Raw genomic sequence first — 21,718 nt, forward strand, 5'->3', positions numbered from 1 at the left:
GCCCCGGGACTCCGACTCACCTGCAGCATCTGCTTCCTGTCGCGTCTGTGGCTGTGTTGGCTGCTGGCGTTTGGTCTGACAGCCAAGGTCACCCACTCAGGGTGAGTTACTCGCCCCGGCTGTGTGCTTGTTCCATGGTGTTTGGGAGCCGGGAAAAAAGCCCCCAGTTTAGAACTGTGCCCGGTGAAGTCAGAGGCCTGAGCCGGTCCCTCCCAGGGAGCCAGTCGGCCCTGAAGGGGCAGTCCTGCCCCAGCCCAGGGAGGCCCTTTCTCAGGACCCTCGACCTGGCTCCACCCTGGTCCCCTAATCCCAGGAATGAGACCTGGTGCGAGGATGTGTGGAGTTTTCTGAGGTTGAAGCTTTCAGAGGAGACAGGGAGCTTGGTGCTGGTGGGAGCAGCGGCCAGGGGCTGGGGAGGCCAGGGCTGGGGGGCCAGGAACCCGAGCATGGCGGTGCTGGGCGCACAGAACCCGCCCTCTGTCCGACTGCCCACGAGCCTGTGGGACCCGGGGCCTGGACAAGAGTGGGGAGGAGAGCCTGGAGGGAAAGGGGAGGAATCCAGATGGAGAGGGGTCTCAGGCGGAGGGTCAGGGAGCAGCTGGAGGGGGATGGGCAGGATCCCAGCGCTAGGAAATCCCACACTGAGCTTCCTGTTCTGCGCCCCTCGGCCTCGGTGAGGCACCCGGTCCCACACGTTCCCAGGGCACCAGCTCCCACAGTGCCGTCCACTTCATCCCAAACAGAGACACTCCCTTTGAGAGTGTTCACCCGGCAGCTCCTCTTAGCAGAAAGTTAAGACCAACTTCTATGATCTTTTTAATTTGTAAAGAAACTAATCCAGACCTTGCTTCTTCTTTATTGCAAGCAGATTCAGGTCTCCGGCTTAGATAATCTGCAGAAAAGTCCAATCATAATTCGTATTATGAAGATACACTTTATCTACAGAAATAAAAGTTAAAAACAGTAGCATACAAAATAAATTCTGCAGAAATTTAAGATTCGGTTTAATTCACAATTTAATTTTTCAAAGCAGGTTAATAAATAATTATCAATTAAACATTACTGTTTGGAGGCTGATTTATTATCTTAAACGCACCTACTATATTCAATAATTTAAAAATAAATTCCAGTATTTACGATGACAACACCTAGAGATAACATTCGTGTTAAATACATTTTTGAAGATTCTCTTTTATTACATTACATAACGAACGGACATTTTAAACAGCAATGCAGACACACATTATAACTTTAAGTCAGAGACAATATACGCATATTAAAATTCTGTATATTTCGATAAGGTAAAAAATAAAGCTATATAAACTGATCTTTAGATTTTTTTCTGCAAAAGTAGAATCACACTTTAATAATACTCTGACACAGCTTCATTAAAGCTTTGTTTATAGACGAATCAGAATGATTCCCAGCCCCATTCACCTGCCCTCTAACTAGAAAAAAAAAAAAGAAAAAAGAATGCGTTTGCCTGCTGACATTTTTCCTGTTTTTAAAGTTACAAATGGGAAACTTCCAAAAGAAAGTGCATAGCAAGCTGTTACACTGAGTCGTCAAATAAATACCATTAATTTTAAGATAAAGCAGAAGTGGTTGTATTACGTCATTAACAGTGCAAAACAGATGAACTCAGTGGTTTTAAAGAAAGAGGCCGGAAACTTCCCTTAGGTTTTGCCCTGAACTTCTGGTTGACGCCCATGAACTTAGGAATAGTTACACAGCATGTGCGAGGCAGTTCTCTAGTTAAAGCTGCAAAGTCTCACCAGGCCGAACTATGCTTCTATAAACCTGCTACTGCAGAAGGCGGCGCTCCTGGGCTCCTCCCATGGCCCGGCACTGCCACCAGTGGGTCTCACGGGGCCACGGCCCCCCCCGGGGGAGGGGGGCGCGGGTCATTTGGTCTGCGTTCACCCCATGGAATCAAGGGCACAGGAATGGGCTGATTTGGGTTCTAACAGGAGTTGCCAAGAGAGGGTCTTTACTCCCAGCTCCGGACACAGGGACGCTGCAGCTGGGAGGGTCCGAGGGCTGCTGGCAGCCACCTGTCCTGAGGGTGGGGCTCAGAGGCCCCCGCAGGGTCCCCGTAGGACGTGGGATGTGTGCGGCCTCGGGTGGCCGGGAGCTGAAAGCAGGACCACGGAGGTGGCCGGAGCAACACGGCCTACAGACAGCTTGCTTTGGGGGATGGCGTGTGGGTCAGGAACCAGACATCTGGACCAGCGGGGGAAATGTTAATAAGTGATGAACGTGCAGCTGTAAGATTTTCAAAACTAAGTTACTGGCTTTAAGGCTAGTGTGAGGCAAGCGTGTGCTGCCCACTGTCAGGCGCGCGTCTCATTGTCTCGTCCGAAATGTCACTTCGGTGGGCTCTTCTGTCCCTCCTTTGACTTTTCTTTTGATCTCATGCCCCTCGCCTATTTCAAATTGTCAGGCACAGTCACTTAATAATTTCCCAAACAATTTTAAGAAGACTTTTTGGAGCATGGAAAGGTCAGTAACTTTCATAAGGAGACTTGACTTATCCGAGGTAAATGGTAACCATCTCAATACAGGCAAAAAGAGGACACAGAACCGTCAAGAAGCTATTTTAAGGCTGAAGGATAGAAATTAAAAACCAAATAAAAAGCAGATGAAATGGCAATGAACTGTGAAGAAAGGGCATAGCAAATTATCATACTCTAAATGTGCCTTTTAGCTACTGACTACCGCCAGAAACACCAAAAATAAACAGGTGTAGAGAAGAAAACCAAATCTGAAAATTCACATTCGTCAGATATTGAGACATTCAGCCAAAATGTTCATCAGAATTCAAATATAAAGTGGCCAAAATGCCATCAACGTAAAAAATAAAAGCTTTAAAAACATACTTTAAAAATTAGATATGATACATTAACAAACAAAACAGCTATGAAAATACTTCAGTGCAAAGGGAATTTTAAGATTTCTAAAAAAATACATTACAAACAATTTGTTAACTAAACGTACAGAGAATCTGTCCCCCATGTGTATTACATTTATACCCATTTTAGGTTCTTAAAAACGACTGTAAAAATGCACACACCATTGTTTGCAGGGTCTAGTGTGGACCACACGCTGGACGTGGAGTGTGAGTGACGGGGGCGGGGCGGAGGCTGGAGGACCCTCAGACGGACACGCCCTCCCATCCCGTCTCACTGGAGGCCCCACGCCCATCATCCTAGTCTTTGGTATGTTTATACTTCACCTGCTTCACCCCGACTACCTGTGTACGCTTGTTCTTGCTGTTAACTCATCCCCTCGTTCAAACAAATAGTTTATAGGTGAACATTATACAATCAAACTGAAATTTGAACTTCCCGAAACCCCTAACGTCGAGCGTCTTGGAAGTAGACTCAGTGTTCACTCCCCAACCGACATCCCTAAATCCCACCCATGCATCCAGCGGGGGCAACGTTTAGCTTTTGGGTGACCCTTTCCTAAAAAGCCATTGGTTTTACCCTCTGAATCTCAAACTGAAATGTCTTCTTTACGGACTATTAAGGCTATGTCGAACGGGTTATTTCCAGAAATAAGATACTGGTACAGGAAAGTCACAGGGAGTTTACAGCACAGCTGCCTTCTGACGGTTCACCCCCACGAGGAGACACGGATAGGACCCCCGGCAGAGCAGGGTTAGGTCAGAGTCAGCGCGGTGGCGGCGAGGGCTGCGATATTGCTTTTCAGGTCGCCCCGGCCACCCTGTCAGACCTGTGGGCCTGACACAGATCTGGGGGACACCGCCGGGAGACCGACCACTCTTAATGGGGGCCTAAGCACCACATCAGAGGCCGGCCTCCGGCACCCAGACCCCACCCTTCCCCTCAACCCCCGAAACGGGCATCTCGCAGCAAGGGCGCCCCGGTGAGCCGCATCCTCGGAGCGGGAAGATGAACTGCCCGGAACCTGTGCCGGAAGCTTTACTGGACAGGTTCCCCTCTTCGCGTAGGCAGCTGGGGGGAGGCAGGAGGCGGTGCCGAAGCACACAGGCCCCAGCCCCGCGGAGGAAGGGGCGTGGGACCAGACACGTCCGCGGTCAGCCTCACTACCGCAGGTCCCGGTGCCAGCAGCGGACGGACAGGAGGGAGGGAGGGGTGCCGGTCCTGAGGTGTCCCTGGGCTGGTTCCGAAAGCAGAGGTTTTGGGGCCCGGGAGGAGGGGCCAGACCCGACCCCGCCTGCAAGGCTCAGCTGCGCTTCCCAGGAGGTCGAGGTGCGGCCTCACCCGGGGGGGGGCCGCGATCCCCCCAGATCCTGCTCCCACAGGGTGCACCGAGGGCTCGCGTGCGTCCTGCCTGGTCGCCGCCCGGAGACGCCTGTCCTGCCCCCTTCACCGTGCGGCTCTTAGAGGCTGGACCCGTGATCCGTGCATCCGGTCTCCCCTCGGGCCACAGGAGCGGGGTCTGTAGCCGGGTGGGGACGCGGGGAGTGGGAGAGGCTGAGCTGGAGGGGGCCTGGCGCCCCCGCCCTCCCAGGGCGCTGCCCAGGGCTGGGGTCTACAGAGAGGCAAGGGGGTGACTCCCGAGAGGTGGTCGTGACACCAAGCACGCGGTCTGTCGGGAACAGAAAGGACAGAGTCAGTGCCGGGACCCCCGCGAGAATCCCATCGAGCACCCGTCGTCTGACCCGACGCCCCGACGTGGCCACCGCCCTCGCTGCCCCGGCCTGGGCTCCCCTGAACACAGCTGGACCAGACACGGAGGAGGCACGTGGACCATCCCGGCTGCGATCGTGTCCCCTTCTCGGGCCCACCGTCCCGCAGAAGACACGCGTGAAAACACGAAGCCCCTCCCTGGGCCCGGACTGGCTGCGGTTCCTCTAATGGGGATGCTGACCTCGCCCTACCCAGCGCCCCCAGAGGCACCTCCCCTCCCCGGCCCACGCGTGTGTTCGGATCGAACGGGCAGGGAGGGGAGGGGCAGCCGGGCGGGAGACGCCTGCTCTGGACACTGAAGGCGCTGCTGGACACCTGCCCCGGCCAAGGCTCAGGCCGCTCACTCCAGACCCCCTTTTTTACTTCCAAAGGTGGTCTTTCCTGATGGACCTTTCAGGTGAAGCCATTCCCACCACCACGGATGAGAATGAACGAACTGTGCTCTGGACGCCGAACACCGGACACGTGTGGGGCGATGTCCACCCGGCGTGTGCGCTGCACAGGTGTGCAGGCGTGTGCGTGTGTGTGCACGGCACGCAGCCCACGCGGCCGGCCTCTTGGGCAGGCCACTTACCTGGGATGGAACCCACGTGTGTAAAGGCCTTTCTTTGTGACCACGAACCTAACAGACACAGCACAGCACGCAAAACTTTGGAGGAAAACCGCGCACAGCAAGAGCACAGCACACCGGGCTGCCCGCGGGCGGCCGTTACCTATCCACCAGCTACTCGCGCCGCGGCCGCGGCTCGGGGTCCATCAGGAGAGGCCGGTCAGGGCTCGGCGCGGCGTCGGCCGGGGCTCGGCGGCTCGAGCTCCTCTGCAAGGCGAGGACAGACACTGAGCCCGCGGAGGGGAGGCCGGGCCACCGGGGAGGCTGCTGCCCAGACTGGGGCGTTGGCTAACGGCCTTGCCCGCTCCCCGAGACCACCCCGGCACGGCTGGGCTCCCCAATCGGGCACCCGGCCCCAAGGGAGGAGCTCTGTGCCTGTCCCTCTAGCCCGCTCTGTGTGCCTGCCTGTCCCTCTGTCCCTCTCTGTGTGCCTGTCCCTCTGTCCTCTGTCCACCTGCCTGTCACTCTCTGTGTGCCTGCCCGACCCCGTCCCTCGGCCCCGTCTCTGGTCAAACAGAGGAGTCCCGGACTGAGACCAGAATGTGGGAGGTGCAAGGAGTCACAGGGCCACAGGTCAGTGGGGCCGGGCATCTGAACACTGAGATTTTCTAGTCAAACTGTATGAGTCTCTCAGTAACAAGGAAGAAGAGAATTGTAGGAGTTGAAGGATCACAAGCGTGAGCTGCAGAACGTTCTCCGGCGAGGAGGGGGTGAAGCAGACAAGCGCTGGGGGGGCTGCTCTTCGCAGGGGCAGAAACGCACACGACTGTATGTGCAAATGGATGTAGAAACCAGAAATGCACACGTATATGTAACTGACCTATGTGTGTACACACACGGTGCCTGCCATGGTTTTTGCTTTAATAGGACAGGTGAAAAGAAAAAGCCATCCATCTCAAATGCAGTACGTCCCACAAAACGGCTCGTCAAGTGTTTGTTCCTCCCAAGTTTTGCAGAAATTGGACGGTTCTCCAGCAACAACACGTTGACCCTGTGTGTCCCCGGAGTGCAGGCTCCAGGCACCCTGGGGTCACGGCCTCGGCTACGGACACACAGAGCTCAGGGCCCTTCTCCCAGCGGCCAGAGTGTGGCGTCTGCAAATCAACTCTAAATGAACCCCATCAACAGTCAGAGGAATTTAGTTTTAGCCTGGAGTTGGCATGATTCAACCAATCTCATAAGCACCTCCTGTGACTTATTAAAATGTTCCTAAGAATTTCATCCTGAATGTTTTCAAGCGTGTGAACAGCAAGATGAAATGATGTAACTTATTCTAACAAATTCTGAGGGCATCAGATTAAAAAAATTTCGATCGCCAATAATTACTTGAACTTAAAAAATGTACCATCCTGCTAGTTAAAAAGCAGTGCTAAAGCTGTGTGGCATATGAACAGTTATTAAAGAGGAAAAAGCCTTTTTGTTTTTTTTTGCTTTAGGCATTTTCCCATTAAGCAGGCTGCCTCAGTGAAGCAGTAACACCAAACACAGACCTTCAGAGTGTGCCTGGCTCGGAGCACACAGAAACGAGGCACCAGGCACACAAACGACTGAAAACAGATACGCCGTGTCCCCGAAGCCTTGCCTCCGGAAGAAACGCCTTCGACCCTGGGCGGCGGCCACAGAACGCCGCGTGAATGGCTCTATGTGCCCGAGAGAGAGGCGCTACGGCCCTTTAAGGCAAGGTCAGCGCCTTTTTCTAAAAATGATCAGACTTTTTAAAAAAGTTTTTTGGTAAAAATGTTGACCCCAGACACGTCTGTCCTGGCTTTCTCTGCAGCCCAGTGCCAAGGCCTGAGTCTGGTCTCTCCGGAGGCCCTCAGTCCCGCCTGCAGAGCGGGCTCTGACGCTCCCCAGGCACGCGTGCAGGCACCGGTCAGTGGCGTGGACGGCAGGAGCCCGGCACCCTGCGTCCCCGACGCCAGCGGCCCGGTGCTGCCTGGGGCGGGCCTGCGAGCGCGGCTCCGAGCTTAACCGTCAACCCTGTGCGGTCCTGCGACTGAGTCCCAAGCATGCAAAAAGACAGAAAAGCGTCACCTTGTTCCGTTAGAAAGTCAGACTGCTGGAAGTCTGAGAAAGCATAAAGACGGTGGGCTGCTCGACAGAAAGGCACTGGTTCCTAGTCTGCCGGTCCCAGAGGCCAGAGGTCAGAGGTCAGGAGGCCATGCACATCGATAAACAAGGTGGTTATTTGGGCAAAGAGGCCGGAAGACGAAAGGAACGAAGAAGGGAAGAGACAAGAAAAGGCGGTGAGTCCGGTGAGACGAGCGGCAGCCTCCGGACGTCCCTGCAGCCACTGGAAACCAGGCCACACCGGCCCCGCGGCCCAGCCCAGCCCAGGCGGGCGGGATCCCTCCCCTCGCACTCCCGCCTGTGTCCCGCCCGGGAACAGCCCCGGACGACTGTGCAACTCGTAATGAAGTTGTCAGACGTGGACCTGCACTAACCCCTCCTGCGTTCGTCTGGGCACCGACTTTGCAAACCCAGCAGAATCCCCAGGGCTGGGGCACTGCGCTCAGCATTTTAAACCAGCACCAGGAACCTGAAGGCTTTGCCCCCGACCCGTCACCTGCTGGGAGGGGAGCGGGGACTTGTGGGGGCAAGTCCACCTGCTTTCCACCCCAAAGCCGGCCAACAGCACTTGGGACTGAGACCACGGGGCCCCTGAGCTTCCCAGTGACTCAGCCCCAGGACGTGCCACTCACCCTCTCCTGTTGTCACCCTCCCTCCGGTCCCTCCCCACCTGCATGCCCCGCCCCCTTCACCTGCACAAGCACCTTGCTACAGGTGAGACAAGCGTCCTGCAGCAACGGGCCCTGCTGTGGCCTCTGCCCTCTCACTAGCATCCTTCCTCCTCCTCCTGAGGCCTGCACCTCCAAGGGCAAGTCACAGGGGTGAGAGGGTTGCGGGGGGTCACAGGGGTAAGGGGACGGGGGACACCCCCTCCCCAGGAACCCCGGGGAGGGCCAGAGCACTCTTGGGAAGCTCTGAGTACCACTTGTGTCTGATGCCAGTCCCGGCATACTTCATATCTCTCATCTTTCCTGGATCCGGAATTCAGCTTGTTGGCTTCCATTTGGGAGGGTGGAAAACAACAGCCCTAACTACTCATAACCAGAATTTTCCAAAATAAATGCTAAAGTTTGAGCCAAATTCACCATCCCTAAAAGTAATGCCATTTTACCTTCAAGGTAATGATTAGTTGAAAAAACTTTTAAAAATGTACAAAAAACAATTTGCCTTTTGTATTGGCTTCATGTTTTTCTCTTAATCTTTTTCTTAGTTCAGGGACTAGCCGCTCAAGTCTAACCACTGGTCATCTAGGTTCAGGCGTAAACCCACGTGTCATCATGGAACTCGTTAGTAACGGCGGACTGACCGCATTTCCAAACCCAAACCTTTCCTGCTCCCCTTTCTAAGGGCTGCCCCACGGCGCCCGGGGCGGTACCTGGACTCTCTCGGTGGCGCTGGGCCACAGCTGCCTGCACAGCACTTTCTTGAGGACGTCGGGAAGGAGGCTGACGGCGACGAGCAGGACGATGGCCAGCCAGGCGGGGCCGCTGGACAGCATGTGTATGAACACATAGTACATCCTTTGATAACTGAGGAACGGCCTGCAGCGTCGAGGGAAAGGAGAAACGTAACACGATGGCAGGAGAAACACCGAAATCCTGGTCTGTTTTCTCTACTTGCACGAAGAGCCCATGTGTTCTGGAAGTTTTCACTTTTGTCACGACAGTCACTGGACAAGCCACCTAGCCTGCCTGCGGGGACTAACCCCATTAACACTGGGCTGTGTCCTCTCCCTGTAACGCTGCGTGTTAACCCATGGGAAAAGGAGAGGAATTCTATGAAGTCATCCCAACGGGGAAAACAAGTCCCCGAAGTTCAGTTTCAGAACAGCGGGAAAGATTTTAAAAGATGAAGTAGGTCATATTTTTTGTACCTTAGAATCATATCTGCGCAATAGCTATTAATGTGGAGAAGATATGCAAGCATGCATATCTTCATGCATTCATATCTGCACGCGTCAGCAGAACGATTAAATACTTAAAAATTTATGCCATAGGGGCTTCCCTGGTGGCACAGTGGTTGAGAGTCCGCCTGCCGATGCAGGGGACACAGGTTCGTGCCCCGGTCCGGGAAGATCCCATGTGCTGCGGAGTGGCTGGGCCCGTGAGCCGTGGCCACTGGGCCTGCGCGTCCGGAGCCTGTGCTCCGCAAGGGGAGGGGCCACAGCAGTGAGAGGCCCGCGTACCACAAAAAAAAAAAAATTATGCCATAATATATTTTTTTAATTTCCATAAAAATACAGAGAATGAAATGACTCTCCTGCCAGGTGACTCACAAAAGCCTCTGGAAAGGGGCAGTGATGATGCTAAACACAACAGCTTCTTGGCTCCGAAGCCCCAAGGCCCAGGAGCCGGCCTGGGAGTTCTCAGGCGAGGCTCCCATTTGCACAGCCACTCTGGAGAGCTCGCTAGAACCGCAGGGATCTGTGGCCTGGGGCAGGGCTGCTGGAAACCCACCAAAAGCTGGTCTGGTCTTCCTGGATTTCCTGGTCTCCAAGAATGTGCAATGCATCGATCTGGCCACTGGGGGGTCAGCAACAGAGCGGGTCATTGGGTGGATGTCAGCTCAGCAACCTCCACGTGGGGACCTGATGGACCGGGAAGCCTCTCCCCCATTTCGGGGGCCGCCTGCCCCTCCCGGGAGCCGAGGTCAGCACTGGGGACGCCAGGTGGAGGGGACACTGCTTCTGGCCTCCCGTTCGGCCAGGCTGTGGTCCCGGGCCTCACTCGCCTCCCCCCAGTCCCAGCCCTGCTCAGGAAATTCTCCATCTTATGGGGGAGGTGGAAACGTAAACAGGAGAATTACAGGTAAATCCAGCATGCGCTGTGACAGGGGAAGGAACAGCTGCTCGGGGGACCAGGTGGAAATGCCCGCCTGGGAGGTGACTCGAGGGAAGAGTGGATGAGGTTGATGGGCCGCCGGGTTTCGAAAGATGAACAGGCGCTCCCCAGGCAGGCTAGTGAGAAAGGACGTCTGGGCGGACGGAACAGCGCCGGCAAAGGCAGCCACTTGCTGCCCCCGTCAGGACTGACCGCTGTACTGCAACGGTCTCTAGACCGGCTGCCTTGTCTGTGTTCCACTCCCAAGTTCACTTCCAACACAGCAGCCACGGTGACCTTCCTAAGAGTGCAGTCGGACTCTGACGCTCCTCTGCTTAAAGTCCCCGATGGAGGCAGGCTGGACCTTCCTTCCCCTGCCGGGCCCCGCCCCAAGGTGTTTGCACGTGGGGCTCCCTTCCTTAGGAAGGGCTCTGGCTGGGGTCCGACTGCCTCGGCCAGCTCCCCGGGCGCACCCACCATGGTGCTGACAGTGCTTCCCTCCCCGGTTTCCGTTTAAATAACAGCTTTTCTGGAGACGCCTTCCCCCAGCCTTTGATCTGAACTAGGTCCCTTGCTGTAGCGTCAGGTCTGCTCCTCCTGTCACGTGTATGATGCAGCGTGTCTCCCCCACTGAGAACCTGGCGGAAAGGAGCAGGGACCACACCCGCCTCGTCCCCTGCGGGCCCCCCCCCCCCGGCCCTGGTGCCATGCCCCTCCTGCACACAGTTGTCAGCCCTCGAGGAAAGACACCGCGGGGCCAGTAACATAATGACGATTCTAGAATTACCAACTCCATACCAGATAACTCCTCCCCAGAGGAGGGAAAAGACGACGTAGAACAGCAGTGACCCCCAGATCACAAAGTGGTTTATCCAAGTCCAGTAGTGTGTGTCCAGCGCCAGCTGAAAGAGGGAAAAGGTGATTGATGGTGGTGTTACCTGGGCAGGGCCCTGGGAGCCCTGACAGCTGGGGAAGGAAGCGGGAAGAGAATGGAAACAGCCTTAATTTTAGCTCAAATGCCTACATCAACCTGTTTGGGAAAAACACACTTTAGGTTCCAATGGAGAGAAAGGGTTCCCCACGGCCTCCGAGTCTCAACATTGCCAGTAAGCCTGCCCGGATCCCAGGGAGATGCTCCCACAGGGCGACGCGGGCGGCGGCTCGAGGCGCTGGTCATAGCTCCACCCGGGACGTTGCTCTGGGTTTTCCAAGACCCGGGCTGGTAGGATTTGGGACCTTCATAATGAGATTCCAGGAAGAATCCGACCTGACTCGAAAAAGAGCTAAATTTTCCACGGTACGTTAATTTGTTCCAATTAAGATGGATTTTCCTTCTACTAGGGGTGGGGCAGATGGCCATTTAAAAGAAGTCTGATATCCATCCCTTCCCACAGAATAGGCTCCTTCCCTCCACCACCTTCTGTGCAATTCTGACCTTTGCCCCTTGGGGCCGGGGCCGAGTTGGTGGCGGGGAGAAGACCCCGGCAGGGTTAGCGTCAGGGTCACGACTCACTAGGAGGGCTGACTGTGCCCGGAGGAAGCACATCAGGTCAGGGGATGTACCTTCAGGGTGACCGTAAACACCATCACCGTGAAAACCAGCGTCCCGAAGGTCCAGTCCCCAAATACCTGTGGAGACAAGAGTCCACGTCGTCTCCCACTAATACGGATTCTCCTCCGTCGCACTTCGCACGAGGGGCAGAGAGCACCTCCCACGGCCCCGCCTGACACTTCCAGCCCCAGACACGCGGAGACCCTGCGATGTCGCCAAAACGTGAGAGGGAGGCCGGCCGAGCCCGGCTCGCTAGGCCTCAGATCCCGCAGCATCGCTGGGGCGGGTGGTGGTTCCCGCTGGGCGCCCCGTCCTTCCTGCACAGCCACCCCCGGTGTTGCCCTCTCGCTGCTCCCGCAAACGGCGGCCCTGCTTACAAACCAGAGCAGGACACGCCTGCGAGCTAGAGTCACGGTCCGCAGGGGCCGACCCCGCTCCCCCCGCTCGCTAGAGTCACGGTCCGCAGGGGCCGACCCCGCTCCCCCCGCTCGCTATAGTCACGGTCCGCAGGGGCCGACCCCGCTCCCCCCGCTCGTTAGAGTCACGGTCCGCAGGGGCCGACCCCGCTCTCCCGCTCGTTAGAGTCACGGTCCGCAGGGGCCGACCCCGCTCCCCCCGCTCGTTAGAGTCACGGTCCGCAGGGGCCGACCCCGCTCTCCCGCTCGTTAGAGTCACGGTCCGCAGGGGGCAGACCCCGCTCCCCCCGCTCGTGTTTCACGCGGACGACAGGACACGTCTGCGAGCTAGAGTCACGGTCCGCAGGGGCCGACCCCGCTCTCCCGCTCGTTAGAGTCACGGTCCGCAGGGGCCGACCCCGCTCTCCCCGCTCGTGTTTCATGCGGACGAGACCTTTACCCGGCGGCCCAGCCCACGCTCGGTAGAGCGCGTGTCTAGTCTCTTTTCAGCTCAAACACCTTTCGGCTCGGAAGGCAAACCACGGCTGCCATCGTCCTGGGAGCGGTGAGAGCGACAGCCTTGTCCCCTGCGGGCGGCATCACCAGGATGCGGCCCCGTGGGAGCCATGGAAACGGAGGAGGGGAGACACGACAGAGCTGCACAAGGGCCCGGGGCAGGTCCGCGGCCAGGACCTCGGACACGCAGCAGCCCCCGGACGAGGCCCCGGCGGGATGTGGGCTCGGCCAGCGGGGAGCACACACGTCCGACCAGGGGACAACACGTTTCTCACCCACAGACACAGACACAAGCAAAAGGCAACACCAGCCACTTCAGAGTCTTCCTCCCGGGGACAAACCAGCCCCTTGTTGTTACTTTACAAGAGTTATTTTCTTTGAGATTTCTACACCGCCTAAGAGCCGACCCATTTCTGGTTTGTCGGATTCTGCGAGCTGGGCCTCAGAAAACGCTCCTAGTTCTTCTTTAAGAGAAAACAAAGCATTACCAGCCGGAATAAAAACTGCTTTCCTGTGTGGTTAGTTTTCAACCAAAGGAACATCCCTACACGCGACTCACTTCAGGCGAGCATGTGGGCTGCAGGCCTTGCGAGGTGTTTACCGAGGCAAGAACCTACTTGCAGAATTCTAGGAGAAAAACCAAAGCGCCAGGACTTCTGCAGGGAACAGACTTAAGGACCCTCGTCACTTCATTCTTCGCTTCATCAGCGTGATCAAAACTGGGCTCAGATCCACAGCCACGGTGGCCGTCCCTGGAGGTGATTCTGTCCCTGAGGTGGGGGACACCTGCAGTGTCTGGGGACATTTCGGGGGAGGGGGCTACTGGCATCCAGGAGGCAGAGGCCAGGGGTCTGCTAACTGCACCGGGGCAGCCCTACAACCAAGAACTCCTGGCCTCACTGGCAACAGTGCCCAGGCTGGGAAACCCTCAAAAACAGGGCTCTCTCTTCAATGCTTCATGTCGGGAGCAGGAAATTTTCCCTCTGAGGTGGGCTGCAGCTCGGCAGTGGCCAGCAGGTGCAGGAGGACGCAGCGCCCGCTTCCTTTTCATTGGAAGCTACCGTTTTTAGCCAAAAGCAAGAGGTGAAGGCGCAGGGAGGGGGCGGCTCTGAACCCCGCGGGCACCATCAGCTCAGCTGCACGGGCAGAAGCCCTCACAGCCTTTGTGTTTGCCGCCCCTGCCTGGGAGGGATTCAGAGATCCTTTACAAAACTGTTAGGCAGCAGCAAATGTGGCTGTGGAGCACCAGTGGCAGAGCGACAGGGCAGCTCCAGCAGCATCGCAATCGGGGACAACATTTAAATCACTCAAACGGCTTCTCATCTCTTCCCGAGAGGGGTAGGACGGTGCTTCCCAAGGCGCTGCCGAGATTCCTAGGATCCGGTAGATTCTGGTGGATCTGGGATCCACGCCCAGCCCAGCAAAACACAGGGTGTGCTGTTTACAGGCGAACAGCAGTAAAGCACAAGTGCCTTGAATCAGATTCAGGCCTTTGGGTTGGAACCTAGGCAAGGCTGCACACCTGGCCACCTTCACCTGTGCCCTCCGCCAGCTATCGCAGCTCACTGGGAGGTGATCACGGTAACACCTCCGTAAGCGCCTCTGGGGCTCCTTAGTTAAGGGAGCCCTCAGGTCGAGCTGATAGTCAACGCATTATTGAATTCATTACCCATCATTTCTATGGACTTTGGGGGTGATTCACTGGGGCTCCAATCCCCTTTCTCAAAGGGGTGTCCTGAGGGACGGCCTTTCTCCCGAGTGATATCAGTTCCCCAGCCCCCAGGAAGCCCCGGGGCTGATTTCCTAAAGCAACACGCGTCTCCGCGGAGAACGTCGTGAACTTCTGGGCCTCGCTCAGAGGAGAGGATTCAGTAGGAGGTCTCCCACCTCCCCCGCAACCAGGTCCAAGTTTAATTCCTTCTCCCACTCCGCCCTCTCTCCTCTTCCTCAGGACTATCTTGTAGGAAATCTTACTGCTCACAGAAGCTCTAAAGCCTAGAGCAGTTTAATTTTTGTGTGTAAAAATATCCCGCGACAAACATGTCTTATGTTTTCTCAAGATCGCGGCCACATCTACTACATTCGCTTCACGTGCTGACTGGGAACCTCTGCTGAGCGCTGGTGTTCTTGTCCTCAGCCCGCTGAGGACAGCTCACGTTCCCGCGCTCTAGATGTTTACTGGCTTCTATTACAACGCGCCCCAAACTTTCAAGCGTGCACCTAGGAATATCCCGCAGTTCAACAATAAAATAATCATTGTCTTATATTCTCACTTGAGAAATAATACAGCTCTTGATGTCTGTGCAGAAAACGCTCCACAAGTGAATTTCTCTTTTTCGAAAGTTATCAATGATTCAGTTGTTCTCAACGGATCCACGAACACGCCTACAGAATGATTTAGGGGTCACCTCCCGACCATCACTAGAACAGGGCAGCTAAAATGTCCCACCAAGAAGACACGTCCGTCCTCCTTGGAAGAGGACAGAGATGACCGCTATCCTCACCGAACCACCTGCTGCCCAAGACCAAGGATGTCAGCAGCCCCCTGAGGCCGCCCTGGACTTACAGCTCTGTTTGCTGCTTTGTCTGAATTGCTACAGAACCAGCCTACGATATCATTTTTGGTTTTGTAAGGGATGCAACCCCCTTACCTGACAAACAAACAAGAATTTAAGACTCAGTGATCCAGAGCGAGAAGGCTCTGTGCGGAGGCCCCGAGGTACCGCAGGGGTCTAGAGTCAGACCATCGACGGAGCGCGCTCGCCACGCGTGGCCCTGGGGCTCCTGTCCTCCTGGTGATAAAGGTCTACCCTGGGTCCCCGCAGGTGTCCCTCCGCTTAGCGCTGGCCTTGCTCTCACGCCTCTACGTCTGCAGGTTGTTTATCGTCCCCCGGGCGCCAGTGACCCAAGGCACAGCTGTGGACAAACGCCCAGGTCCAGCACCTCGCTTGGTACGACTGTCGCGCACGCTGCTTCCTGACATCACCGTGCATCTCAGGAGCTTTTCACGCGACAGGATGTGCGTGGCCTGTGCTGACTCTGTTCCCACGGGGGCCTCAGAGCTCCTGGCCCGTGAGCACAGGGCCCCAGCCAACAGGCGTTCTTTCTACCTCGCTCTCCCTTCCTGTCATCGTTCCAGATTCTAACCAACGCTTTTGTCCCATAACAGTTGAGCAAAGGCACAGAGGTGGCAGGTGGGGGAGGGATGGTACGGGAAAGACCCCTTCTAGACGCTGGGATCCGGGTTCCATGGTGGCTCAGGGCGCCCTCAGGAGCGAGTAGCAGAGAAACAGGAAACAGCAGAAGCCCTTGGCTCACGGGAAGGGCCTCAAGGCACCCGGGCCTGCAGCTCTGACCACAGCAGCGGCAGGAGGAGATGCGGCCCAGCCTCGTGCCGGGAAGGCCCCCCAGGCCTGCATCCGGGGCCCCTCGGGCGACCAGCACCTGTGTCCAGGGTGCATGTCCCCTCCCTGCTCACACCCGCCCTCTTGTGGGCTTGCAGAGCAGGGCCAACCATGTCACCACGTGATGTGAGCGTCAAGCAATGCAGCAGCTGCATGGTCTAAAACACTACCCTAGGTCTGAGCTCTAATTCCCTGACCTCGTACAGTACTCATCTGTCAACTTCCATTTGCTCGGCTCTAACACCGTGAAACTGTCCGACTGAAGGAGCGACTGGTGAGCGAGGGTGATGCCTGCAGAAGCGACTCACTGCCTGGATCCTGGGACCATGGATGCCGGGACACAAAGTCTGAGCTCTTTAAGGTACACGTGAGGTGCTCACTTAAAACTGGGCCCGCAAGGGACTCTCACTAAAGATGCATCAGAGCAAACGCTAAGACAGCTCGACTCAACCACCGGTACATGACGGCCTCGTGGCACCCGGGAGCTATTCTACCACAACTAAGACAAAGTGTAAATCCTTGAAAAATGGGAAGATTTTAGAAAAGTGCAAAAAGACTTTGAAAAATCCTCAAGATCAATTTAGGAAAAATTGGTTTCAGTTATAATGAGAGATGACAGCACCTTGCAGTCACAAGAAAAAAGAAACAGACAAACCGATGGGCAAACACACAGCAAGACTCTGAACTTCAGGCCAGCCACGTGGAGGGACAAACGGGCACAGAGGTGTCCCATCAGACAGGACGTGCAGTAAACCTCTGTTCACAAGCTCCCCTTCTTTACGTGGACCCTGGGGCATCAGGTCAGAAGCAGGGCGCCGGGCCCCGGGCCTCTCGTATTCTCCAGGCGGGGCTGGAGGTCGGCCACGGTCAAAGCAGCATCCCCTCCAGCCTCACATGCTCGTGTGTCTTCCTACTTACTTAGGTCAAGGGAGGTCCAAACAGATCAAGTCCACTTAGAAACACCACTGACCCCGCTGGTGGTCCCCAACATGGAAATACAGGGAGTAACCTCAGCAACAGGGACCCAAGTGGACGCACAGGTTTCTGGGACGACCCCAGTCCTACAGACGTGGGGCAGCAACTAACAGCATTTCTACCGACAAGCACACAAAGGGAGTCACGTTGGAAAATATTTTCAAGAAATATTTTATTTATAACGCACTCCAAAAACACAAAGGACGCACCCACAGATTTCTTACCATGTGTGTGTTGGTGGTCACTATCTGAGAGTGGGAAGGAAGCCATGGCAGAAAGAAAAAAGCAAGATACGAATAAAACAACCCCTAGAAATTATGCAGAAAACCAGAGCGCTGAACGCCTACCAGGCAAGTGTAAATCTACTTGTTGCGAAGTAAACAGATACTTAAGGATGTGAACAAACACTAAAATGGGTTAAATACTAAATTATTTCCCATATTTAATAAGCCACGTCTCAACGATCAAATCGAACCACTAGGTATATAGCTAACGGTGAGTAAGCTACAGAACTAAAGCCTGGAACCCCTCAGGAAGGGTGTCCCTACAGTCGGCAGAACTCTGCCATCACGTCCCTTCCATCCAGCTGGGGGGCAGACACCCAGACACGGTCCCCGCGGGCTGTGCTGAGACTGCGCTGACCCGGGATCGTGCTGGATTCAAGCTCTATCCCCAAAGAACCCCGGAGCCACGCTGACACGACCCAGTTCCGTACTAACCTGTCCGTTGCTGGTCACGGTTGTGTTTTCAAACATGAAGTAAGCACCGAAGAAAAACACCAGAGCATCGAACACGCCTAAGAACGTCCAGTAAATGAACACGCGCCAGCGGAGGAGAGCGTTCTTGGCGATGTCTCTGGGGGAGGCAAAGGGTGGGAACCTGTGAGCGCGTCCAGGCGCACGCGCCCACTCAGCCCCCACCGTGTCCACCGGCCCTGCGGCCGCCGTCCCCGTCCGGGGGCCCCTGACTCGCGGAGAGCCCCGAGGTGGCAGAGCTGCAGGGACAAGCAGGGACAGGAGAAGGAGGGCCCTCGGAGGGGGCGGGGCCCCTACCGACCCCCACTTAGCCAAGCCCCGAAAAGCGGGTCCTGGAGAAGCCCGGCCGCGAGCACGGGGCTCCTGGTCTCCCGCCTGGGGTCACCCCACACAGCCTGTCCACGTCGCGGCCAGACCCCCACCTCCACCCGCCGACTGGCCGGCACACGCTCTGAATGCATGGAGCCCGTGGGATGCCAGGTGGGCCTCACGACTGGCCACGCCCCCGAGCCACACTGGATGCTCTGCGGCTCCTCCGGCCACACCACCTGTCACTTCACCCAACACCACACCCGGTCCCAGAAAGGCCCTGGGACAGCTTGTAGCACAAAGCTGTAGTAACCGAAACCATCACGGTCGAAGCACAGCGAGAAGGGAGCAAGCATGCTGAGGTGTGAGGGGCGGCGCCCCCAGCTGATACAGTGGGAAGGACCCACAGGCATGAAGTGAGCTTCCTGGGAGCAAAAGCAAAATGCTCCCCAGACTCTGCCTTTGACTACATGCGGGCATTCCTGAGCAACCTCTGTTTGAGTATTTTATTTCTCAAAAATGGACTGTGATATGACTAGAGGAAGAAAGATGCCAGCGCTCACACCTCTGCGTCCGAAAGGAAGGACACAGGACACAGGGACACGCTGGCATCCGAATGCCAGGGCCGCGGGCTTCCCGGACCAGGCTATGCATTTCACGACAGGGCTTCCGACACCTGTCAGTTTAGTTCAGTAAGACAGAGAAGCTGCCGGGTTCCCTCCGGTGTGTGTCTAAAATGGTGTGGGTTCCCCATTTTCTTAGACTTACTCCTGTACCATTAAATGCACGTGACAAACTCACAGCTTGCTTTTTTTTTTTTTATCACCTACAGGGATTATTTTGGACCCCAACACTTCAAGACCCCATTTAACGGCTAATGATTCTGATGTAGGCTGTGGGGCTGGTGAGGTGTCTTGACTGTGTGGGCACAGGACTCACACACGTGAAAAGCCTGCACAGAATGTAGTGCACACACACGTGAGCACACGTGTGCACACGAGCAAGGACCAGTAGGACGGCTGGGCGTGTCGCGTCAGTGCCCTGCTTGTGACCTTGTCCTGCGGTCCTGCAGGACGGTCTGTCAGATGCTACCACTGGGGAAACTGCATAAAACCTCACAGAATCTCTCTCCTATTTCTTACAACCACATGTGCATCTAAAATGTTCTGAGAATAACACGTTTAATTTACAAAGCCACAATAAACAGTGACACATTGAATCGGCCAAAGATCCTGGGGTGCAGTTCTGAAATAGCAGAAAAACCATTTCCTTGTTATTAAAAATACTTTTTAGCAGAAAAGAGCACCCTGAGATCAGATACGTTAACTTTTCTCTTTTCTCACTGAATGGAACCTATTTGGACCTGCGAGGATCATTTAGGCCATAAATCCGCTGGGGTCACAAGGGGATAGAAACTCTCACCCCAAGTTCTTTCATAACCATCGAAAATCACGTTAAGTACAAACTGGCTTAACGTGTACATTTCAAACGCCACATAAGTCCTCTGTCTGAATTTGGAGTATATTCACTTAAATCACATGGCTTCCTGCTTGAAGAATCTCCTGTGGAAGCGAGCGTGTCAGCTGACGCGGAATCGTCTGGCTTTTAAGTACTTCAACCAAGTATTATCCGGATTCGCGGCAGGGCTGCCCGGTCCTTCTCCTTGCCTACAGCGGCTGCCTGCTTGAGGTACCTGTAGAGGGCAGGGTCCCTCTTGAGCGTGTCCATGGCGACGTGCTGCTCCGTCAGGCTGTGCAGCAGGATGGGGAGGGAGGTGAAGCTGATGTTGTAGAGAGTCAGGTAGGCAGTGTCGTACAGGGTCTGCGGGACCGAAAAGCCACGTGAAAACAGCACCCGGGCATCTCGACAAGACTTTCGGATGATTCGTTTCAATATGCATGTGTAGTTTTCATTTACAAAGGGCCACAGGCACGAGCATTCTAAAATGCACACAGAGCCATTTTTCTACAGATACAGAAGGACAAGGACATTTTTCAAAGTGTCAGGATGTCGACTAGTCTGGATTAAAATCACAGCGGACCCACCCGGTCCTGCCATTCCAAACCTGCAACAAGAGAAAGTTGCACGAAAGTTTGCAATTCTGATCGCCACCTCCAAGCTTAGATTTTCCCCGGTCCTGGCTGCTTTAGATGAAAGAAGATCAGCGACGGAACGGGGGGGTCATCTGGCCTGCATGCCCTGCCGTCCACCCTCCGCCCACCACAGACACATGTGGGGAAGAGGGTTAAGGCTCAGGTGAGCTCGACCTCAGGCATCAGGACTCACCTGTTGTGAAAACCCACAGAAGAACTGGTATAAAAACTGAGGGAAAATGAAGCAGACATTCTGAAAGAGAAGTCACACGCATGTTAATCAAGGGCACATTGTAAGACACGTCACTTTTCTATCCCGTCACAGAGCTTGGCCACGTGACACACTCTACCTGGGCAAAGTGCCCCACATTCTCCAGCAAGACGGGCAATGGCTCTAAAACTCCTTGCTCATCTCAGGGCCTCCCACAGTGCACACGGGACCATTCTGGTCACCCTGAGATCAGACAGACTCAAGGGAAACTTGTAGCAGAGAAATGAGGCGGCAACGTCGGTGTCAGGGCAGACAGGAAAGAATGCAACCGCATTAAAGAAGAAGAAACTACTTCAAGGAACTATAAAAGAATGCCCCTTCCTCAAGCGTTTTACAGCCCGTATCTCACTGGTTCCACATTCAGTTTTGAGACTGCGAAGAGAGCTGGGCGTTTGCTCCCGTGGTCCTACGATTACCCTCTCCTTTCTGACAGTCACTTCTATCCATGGACAAATCACCCCTGTAGCCTCGGGCCATCATGACAGACGAGCCATCGCTCACACGCTTTGAGACGGTGAGAGGGGAAAGGAAAGCCTTCCTACCTTATAAAAGAAGTACTGCACAAGCTCAGATATTCGAATATAGTAAAAGTGCCCATGAACAAGTAGCATCTTCTTCAAATGCTTAAATTTCGGTATCGCATAGTCGCTGTTCCTTGCAGCCTGGCGACCTTCTTTCCCAATGATGCCTACGAGAAGGGAGCAAACGCGCTGAGGAAAGCCTTTCTCAACACCACGCAGGTGGACACGGACACAGGCAAAATGGGGTGGGCTGAACCGGGACTGTTGGATTTCTAGTCACGAACGCTCTGTGTCACAGACAGTGTCCTGAACGTGTGTCTACATTCTACGGCCCTGCCTTGGCTGTGTCCTTTCTCGTCCAGCTGCGTGATAAACCCGGGTTACCAGGAGGCGCAGGGAGGCAGAACCGAGGGGCTTACCTATGCCCACGTGGGCCTCTAGGATCATGCTGACGTCATTTGCGCCGTCACCAATCGCTAAAGTGATAGGGTGCTCTTTTGAAAATTTGATTAATTTAACAATCTGGAAAAGAAGCAAGTGCAGATTTTACCGTCTGTTTTATTTTTGCAGAGGCCATTCACTAACTAGGCAGAAACGACAACGATGTCAAGTTAGTCAAAGAAAAATGAAACAACTATGTACTTAAAGTGAATTATTGATCATATGCAGTCTATTTTATCCACTTAGGATAAAACCTTTTTGACGTCGAAAGCGAAGCACACTTCAGCAAAAGCAGCTGAGAAATGACT

General features: G+C 55.1%; 1 protein-coding gene across 10 annotated transcripts in view; it reads right to left on the reverse strand.

Annotated features, from left to right (window-relative positions):
• Positions 1 to 841: 841 nt before the first annotated feature.
• ATP11A (ATPase phospholipid transporting 11A) overlaps positions 842 to 21,718 on the reverse strand; it is a 117,828-nt gene continuing 96,951 nt past the window's right edge. For 2 of the 10 annotated variants that reach the window (XM_067713394.1, XM_067713388.1), the window contains exons 21-29: positions 21,389 to 21,491; positions 20,991 to 21,136; positions 20,371 to 20,430; positions 19,778 to 19,905; positions 17,740 to 17,875; positions 11,742 to 11,807; positions 10,977 to 11,080; positions 8,735 to 8,900; positions 842 to 5,496 (exon numbers count right to left, since the gene is read on the reverse strand). In XM_067713394.1, the coding sequence (XP_067569495.1) occupies positions 5,404 to 5,496; positions 8,735 to 8,900; positions 10,977 to 11,080; positions 11,742 to 11,807; positions 17,740 to 17,875; positions 19,778 to 19,905; positions 20,371 to 20,430; positions 20,991 to 21,136; positions 21,389 to 21,491 (1,002 nt within the window). In that variant the 3' untranslated portion in view covers positions 842 to 5,403. Of the gene's footprint in view, positions 7,411 to 8,734; positions 8,901 to 10,976; positions 11,081 to 11,613; positions 11,808 to 17,739; positions 17,876 to 19,777; positions 19,906 to 20,370; positions 20,431 to 20,990; positions 21,137 to 21,388; positions 21,492 to 21,718 lie in introns of those variants that run through there. The other 8 variants (XM_067713389.1, XM_067713392.1, XM_067713391.1 and 5 more) reach the window with 8 other exon arrangements.

Source organism: Pseudorca crassidens, chromosome 18 (genome assembly GCF_039906515.1).
Source record: "Pseudorca crassidens isolate mPseCra1 chromosome 18, mPseCra1.hap1, whole genome shotgun sequence".
Lineage (NCBI taxonomy): Eukaryota > Metazoa > Chordata > Mammalia > Artiodactyla > Delphinidae > Pseudorca > Pseudorca crassidens.